This window comes from Hermetia illucens, chromosome 1 (assembly GCF_905115235.1).
Source record: "Hermetia illucens chromosome 1, iHerIll2.2.curated.20191125, whole genome shotgun sequence".
Lineage (NCBI taxonomy): Eukaryota > Metazoa > Arthropoda > Insecta > Diptera > Stratiomyidae > Hermetia > Hermetia illucens.
This window is the reverse complement of record NC_051849.1, coordinates 221,939,277-221,947,162: the sequence shown is the minus strand read 5'-3', so window position 1 is coordinate 221,947,162 and position 7,886 is coordinate 221,939,277. Positions and strand designations below refer to the sequence as shown.

General features: G+C 40.2%; 1 protein-coding gene across 1 annotated transcript; it reads left to right on the top strand.

Moving 5' to 3' along the window:
* Nucleotides 1-2,729: 2,729 nt before the first annotated feature.
* Nucleotides 2,730-4,882, top strand: LOC119646196 (protein escargot-like). Its single transcript, XM_038046579.1, has 2 exons — nt 2,730-2,933; nt 3,003-4,882. Exons 1-2 carry the CDS (start codon nt 2,837-2,839, stop codon nt 4,313-4,315), a joined length of 1,410 nt encoding a protein of 469 aa, XP_037902507.1. The 5' UTR covers nt 2,730-2,836; the 3' UTR covers nt 4,316-4,882.
* Nucleotides 4,883-7,886: the final 3,004 nt, after the last annotated feature.

Here is a 7,886-nt window from a genome sequence, read left to right as displayed (position 1 = left end):
AGTTCTTGAGCCAGCACTATTCTAATATTAGTCCCGGAACTTGCCATCGCAATTATTGCAGATGCAGCTTTTCCATGGTGGAGGTTTGTCTGGGTTATCTTTGTGTTTGGAGCTTCTCCAATATCGGAGTATCATCCTCTGACATGCCACTTCCTTGCGTTTCGTTGTCCAACTTGAGCTCTAGAAGGTGTAGGTCGTCCAGTTTCTACTCTTCTTCGGGCAGCAGGTCCGTTTCCCTTGAGCCTTCTTAAGGGCCTCTTCTGGTTTTAAGCCTTCCTTCAGCGCAGATACCATTGAGCACTTGACCCACTGAGGCTTATCTCCTTCGTGAAGTCGGATATGCTGACCTTAGAGGTACTTTTGCTGGTCACTGGCCCTTGAACGGGGGCCTTTGTTGGTTGCAGTCTTCACTGTAGGCCAATTTTGACATGACTCCACTGCTTGATTTGCCGACTTCTTCCTTTTTGGGGGTAACCGCCTGGCTCTCGATATTGCGGAGACGTGCCTATACCTGATGGAAGAGTTTGTGTGCGGTGCGGCGTCCCGCTCGTTTGTTATTGTTTTTTTGTAGGTTTAGTCATATGATTTCCCCCGTAGCAGGCTAAGGTTAACCTTACCCACTGAGGTATCAGCGAGGCTCCGTTCGTTAGAATCCCGACAACTCGTATGGTCAAGGGATGATTTGATACGAAATTCCAATACTAATTATCGGGAGTGGAAAATAAAGAAAATTAACTCTGGGACTGGCAAATTTGTATGAAATTCCGGAAATACGAATAATCGGGATCCCACTGTACTCGTATTAGGGTCTCCTCGTACAGGTAGTGGCTATTGCCCCGCACTAACAGTCTTGGTAAATGTGAGGCTTGGCTCCTGGGCTCCTGCGCACCCACAAATTAACCCAGGCTATACTCCGCCTCAGTCTGTCTTCCAGTCCAGTGCACTGCTTGGCCTACCTAGGAAACGTTCTTGTGTCAATTGCTGCACGGGAGATCAAATGTCCTACACCCTACACGGTTGATCACGGAACATCCGCGTTTAATATAAGATTGCACCCATTGTGGAAAAATTGCGAGAACTGTCTTCAATGGTATGGATATGTAATTTGTTCTGACGAGAACTCACTTGCTAACATTGGTTTGAGCTTCGAAACCGACACAAGAATAGCTTGATATGCCTAATGGTGATTTGAGAGCCGCCTCATGACTTCATCCAAACCAAGCCAAATGGCGCAAGCGGTCAAGACGAGTTGACCCCGCTTTTGAACGGGACAAAGGCTGAAGAAGGAGTTTACTAAATGCTGATGCACCACGTACACATGGAGCCTTTGTGCAGCGAAATACTCTTAGAGCGGCTTTATACGATTAGTTTCCCATTAGTCTGGCATCAGTTAACCCCATCACGCCAGACTGACATATTTTATATGAGGATCATTTTCATCAGTCTATTTCAGCAGTTCGTCCATCATAGCAAACTGTGTGCCAAATTGGCGAAGTTTTTGGGGGTTCTCCCCGTTTCCAAATTTACAGGGCCATATTAGAGGTACAATTTTGATGGTGTATCCATGATTGACCTGTATCTAATTCCGCCAGGATCTTAATTAGTAATTTATAACTAACCTCTTTTCGAGATGATATAGTAGACATAAATAAAATAAAAAATACATGTACGCTCGCGACATAACACAGCTTCTCCACTAGTCGTGAATCAAAAGGATATACTACTGAAAGGAAGGAGAAACACACTTATTATTTAGAATTTCAAAAACTTACTGTCTTTTTTTATATGTACGGGACCTAACCTGATTTGAAATTATAGGAAATATAACATGGAGTATTTAGGTATGCACATTTTTCCCAGAAACCCTTTCAAATGTTTGAAGAAATTGATTGCCCCTTAAATTTCCAGGGAATGTATTCAACTATTGAACTGAAAATTCGGTGCCTCATGGGATTCTCTTCAATATTTTTTCCCTTTTAAATCAACTCATGATGGAATCGGCCCTTCTGGAAAGTGAGTACGAGCATGTGAAGCATTACTACATGCAGAGCGCACCCCAAGCAAATTGGACCAAACTTTAAACCGTTATATTATTTAGAATAACCACATGCCTGTATGTATGTACTTAGAACACTGGTGGCCGTAAACGCAGTCAAAGAAAGATACCACGATTCGGTTTACCCGCCAAAATTTGTTAACGTTTGCCACTGGTAAGATCGCATCACGAAAATCTCTCCCAAGAAGTTGGAAATGTAAGCGATTGGGTTCATATGGGAAATAATGTGTGTAGTTCGGAGTCGAAGAAACTGCTCGTGAACAAAACGTAATTTGTGATGGGAATGAGATAGCCCAAGTAATGAGCCGGAAATCAGGAAGGAAAACTTACCGTGAGACCCGGATCGCATGTGACTGAGCGGAGAGAGAGTGCACACCTGTCCCCCACTAGAGAGTGGAATGCTGGAGGAGTCTGTGCTGTTGCAGCGCAAGATGTGATTTCCAGGTGGGCAAACGCAGTGGTGATCTTGACTCCACCCCGCTGCTTGCTCAGGTAATCATAGTGGCGGTTCGAAGCGCACATGTGAGAGGTGGCACTCATGACTCAAGAAGCAATCTCTGCAGGTAATTGGATGAATGGCACGTGCTCACCTGGATTTATAGCGCTTTTGGTGGGGGCTGGTATATATGATCAGTCTCTTAATACTTACCATTCATTCAAGGCTTGTGATGCCTTGGTTGCGAGTCGGGATTGGGGTGTAGTAGTTTTCAGTAAGTTGGTAATCGCGATCGTGTTCAGTATTATTTATGAGTTATTTTGCCGCATGTTGATTACGAGATAATGTCAGAAAAAAGTTATAGCAACTGTCCATTGAAAAAAAGACCGGTTCAGATTGTAAGCCGCGATGAATTTGTTGGATGCGATGTCGAAGATCGAGGTAATTTTGCATATTACTATATGGGGGCATTCGATGTTTTAGTAAACTGATTTCTATCTATTGATATAGATATTCAGCCAATCGATTTGTCGGCTACTAACAAATGTGAGTCTTTTGATCCGGGAGAGGAAGCAGTTTACTTTCATCGATGGTCACCTCAACAGACGAGCCGCTCGACGCTTTCGTATTCTCTGGCTAAAGATTTCTTGGAGAGACCAGCAAACAATCGGCAATCATTAATACACCTACGAGAAAGTTCGATTTCTCCACCTGCTGTTTCTATAAATACGTTTCCTTTGGATTGTTCCTTGCCCCAGGACCAATTCTATCTTAATCATAACAATAATGTGGTGAGGAGCGAAAGCTCTGAAAATGGTCATAGACCGCTAATCTCGCCTTCTTTAAGTCATATATCCTTCAGTTCGGTACATTCTGATAACACAAACTCAAATTCAGAACCAGAAGACCTGAGCGTAAACCAGGGAAGTAATATCGGACATTCAATCAATTTTAGACGCAATGCACACAAAATTCAAATGGACCGGAGTGGTAGTGTGAATAATCGCGAAGATCGGTACTATCAGTGCACGAACTGTAAAAAATGTTACTCAACCGCGGCAGGATTAGTTAAACATGAACAATGCCATTTGATGCCACAAGATTTGAGTAAGGCAAATTTTGAAGAAAATGTAGGGATAGTGCGGAGTGTTCATTTCGATGATGTTAAGGGAAATCAAGGCGTCAGGCCTCATGGAGGACCACGCTATCAATGCCCAGACTGCGGAAAGTCGTATTCAACTTATTCGGGGTTGACGAAACATCAGCAGTTTCATTGTCCTGCTGCTGAGGGGAACCAAGTTAAAAAGTTTTTCAATTGTAAAAATTGCGATAAAGTTTACGTATCATTGGGAGCTCTGAAAATGCATATACGAACCCACACATTACCGTGTAAGTGCCCACTATGTGGAAAGGCATTTTCCCGGCCGTGGCTTCTGCAGGGTCACATTAGAACGCACACGGGCGAAAAACCCTTTAGTTGTCAACACTGTAATAGAGCGTTTGCTGATCGATCTAACTTACGTGCTCACCTCCAGACTCATTCAGATGTTAAAAAGTATTCTTGCTCCTCTTGTTCTAAAACTTTTTCGAGGATGTCTCTCCTTGGAAAGCACTTGCAAAGTGGATGTCCAGGTAATTCTGTGAATGATCAAGCCAGTGGGACACAGATCAAGTGTGACTATGCTGGCGTTGATCAGTCACTCTATTATGCGTCCACTGTGCCGGGATCTTACACGATATTACAAAGTCCAGAGTATCCAATTCACCAGGAGTTTACATCAGTGGAGAGTCACCGTTATAAAGAGGATATTCACGCCTTTTAGATACGAAAGGGAGACGTACTTGGAGCATATATACTCATACTCATTTTCAATTAAACGTGAAAAACAAAAGGAGTAATTCAAATATAGCAGATACTAAACAAAATTGTACCCAAGAAAACTATTTCGGAAAAGAATTATACCAAAAATTTGTCTTTATTTTCGTGCACAATTTACTTTTAATTTTTTAGACCAGGACTGTTTATCGTTTTTATTAATTGCTTTCTTTTTTAATATTTATTGTACGATTTACTATGTAAATTTTCTTACTTATGTAAATAGCACTATTTCGAATCGAATTGATTTCAGTTTGGACGCAAGTTAATTTTGTATTTATTTTAGTTTTATTTCTAGTCAATCTCGCGATCTCGTTAATTCATTTATTAATTTATTTATCCACTAATTTTAGATGAGCAATTTAAGCCTTCGTTCTTTTGTTACTTTCTGTAATGATAGGTATTTAATTTATAATCATTGCTCGCGTGCCTTTCTGAAGTACAGTTTGCCTACACAATCATCTAGTTTCTTGAAGTCTTTGATTTTTTATTTCAGTAAACTGGATTGTGAGTATCCTATAAAGAATTTTGTATTTGTTGTTAGATTTCTAATAAAAAAAAATTTTTTTTCATATGAATAATGCGATCACTTTGATTTTTTAATAGTATTTCATCTGGGATAGATTTCGTAATATACATGAAATGCATTTGACGGCAAGCTCTAATAAAAAACTGTAGGATGACTTTTTGTAGATTATACGTATACGCAACACTCTGCTTCCTAGAGATCTATGGAAAAATATTACTAGATGTAAACTATAGGAATCTAGTTACATATTTACGCTGCGAAATTTTGAAGAAAATACTACGCCCGATTGAAAATCGTACTGCAATTAAACACATTTTGGTCTAGGCTAATGGGCAATGTCCACACGAAACGAAGATAATTTAAAAAAAACCTTGAAAAGATATCGTTTAGGCGCTAGTAAGGGGTGAACGGGAAACACTAATACATGGAAAAGATTGCAGCTTCCCAAGATTTTCGGATAAGTGGGAATGAAGCATTCCGAGGAAGCGTGCGCTGACTTGTCTGGCTGATCGCCTTGGTTTTTTTTTTATTTTTGTCTTCGTTTCGGCTTTCCATTTCTTCTTATTATCCACGTCAAAAGCGTGTCTGGGCTGCAAAAGGTAGGGGTCTTCAAAGGAGTGTAATGTCATATCACACATATCACGCTTAAATTAGACTAATATTATTATTATTCTGTTAATGGAAAGTCGCACCGCGTCGTTAAAGAACTATTGTGCCCCTTTTACTGGTTATAGTGTACCTATTGATCATAGTATCTCAAGCAGGCCTATAACCATTAGGAACTTTAGTATGTTCCCTACTTCCAGATCTTTCAGTTTAATTAGACTAATATCATCTGCTTGTCTCTTTCCCCAAATTCAGAACAATTTAGCTAATATCCACGACTCGATCGTTTTCACTCCCTGGGAAAGATTTAAGCTTGCCGTTTCCGGATAAGTGGTTGAGTGCATTAATGGTCCAGGTCATTTCACACTGTTACTAAGAAAATTACAAAAGATTAAAGTTTCGGGTTTGGTGTAAATTTAAGACTTTGAATCTCAATATCACCCGAAAGTGGATATTCTCACATAATATATGCATATATATTACGTGTTAGACACTAATGGAAAATACGTTCACTCAAATGTTTTTATAAAATATATACACAAAACCTTTTATACCTGAATCGTCCAGCTTCTGGTCCAACTTGTTTGTATCTATTTTTAGGTGAACTTCTTCTAATATTTAACTCCTAGTATGAAGCGTATGAGGTTGATTATTACCAATACAGTAAATGATTTGGTAGGATAATGCCCTATGTTATAGTCTGAATCGCCGCAAAATTGGTACTAAGATGATCTTAAGGGGGGTTTTCAGCCAATTACTAAAAATTATAGCAATATTCTATTATTAACTTTTTTTTAACATATATCGGTATATAGGGTATTTCGGAGCCTAAATACCATATAGTGGCAGTCTCTTGACTTTTTCCTGATTTTTGGGTTGGGTAGTTTCTAAGAATGGATCCGTTAAATAAATGATTACTTTCAATCCCCCACACTCCCCACTTTTCAAATAAATAAACTTCGGAAAGCACTAATCGAGATCTAGCTATAGCTATAGTTATATTTGATGAAAAAAAACACCCCGTTTCGCACGTATGGGGACTCTCCCTTAAATTCGACGTAGAATTATGCAACTCACTGCATGCGTGAGCGTTCACAGTTCCCACCAAGTTTGGTGTGAATCGTTAGAACCATCTCCGAGAAAAATGCGTGTGACAGACAGACAGACAAACAGTAAACAAAACCTTATTAAAATCAGTGTTAAAATAGGGAGCAATGGAATTTTTAACTATGTACCCATGGAACTGTCATGCACACATTGTTCCTCACATCTTTCAAATTTTCACGACTTATTCATTAAAGGATGATGATACATTCGGTGCATGTTTTCTCGTGGAATGAACTAGAGTCATTAAGAAATTTTGAGTGGCTTTATTTTTTTCAAAGCAAAACAAACGAGAAAAATCAAAATTAATTTTCGGAAACCTGTCAATATACAGAATTACAAATTTAATGCCGTTTAATTTTCTAATTTAAGGTAAGCCAATCATCCGGAATCATCGATACACTCAACAACTTGTTTTGTTGATTGCGTTCAAAGTCGTACAACACAACTCATATCCTTGCGGAGATCTATTTTTCCACTCATTGCTTTAAACAGATCCGCAGGTTGTTGATGTGGTCAATGCGGGATATTTCGAAGCGGAAACCAGCTTACCCTCTGTCGATCAAGCTTTCGAGATGTTCTTAGTTAGTTATTATTGGCAGGTGGGGAACGTACAGATATCCCTTCAATTGTCACACTTAAAACAAGTGCCATTCTTTGAAATCTTGACAATCATCCCTTCTTCCACTGTCTGAGAAAGATCTTGGATTCTCAAGAATTCCGTACGAGTGGAAGTAGTAGATCTCCGCAATTGTAAATGCAGCGATAAATAAGTCTGCCGCTTTACTCCGTTTGAGCGCATTGATGGTCGTCTCTTCTGCTTGGAGAAACAATCCATATCCGTATGTTAGGGCCCAACCTGCTAGCCATTTCATCCACAAGAGGAGGAACTTCTCCGGATTTTCCACTGCCATCGCTCGCAGTGGTCAATAGAGCCTGCAACCCCTTCCGTTAATCGATCAGGCTTCCACGGTTCCGGAGAGCATTTTTAATGGCGGCCCGATAATCATTGATATTCTTAGGCAGTTCACTCAGCATATCTTCGATATTGCTTAACGGATGGCAGATAGCTCTTCTACTGTCAAGCGGCAGCTGGATCACATAAGTGGCCGATGGTGAACTTGGCGAGTCGTAACTCTCAACTGTTCGAGAAGTGGCGGACGCAACACATAAGGGACCATCAGATGGTGACCCTTGCGAGGCCGATGTCAGTGTCTCTCCTACGCATAATTCCCTCGACTTGGAGAAATGAATCCTTTGTGTGTGGAATAAATGGTTT

What these genes read in the sequence shown, in the direction of transcription:
- LOC119646196 (XM_038046579.1), top strand. Translation starts at nt 2,837, where the DNA reads ATGTCAGAAAAAAGTTATAGCAACTGTCCATTGAAAAAAAGACCGGTT. An exon ending in ATGCGATGTCGAAGATCGAG is followed by an intron (nt 2,934 to 3,002) that starts GTAATTTTGCAT and finishes CTATTGATATAG; the next exon opens with ATATTCAGCCAATCGATTTG.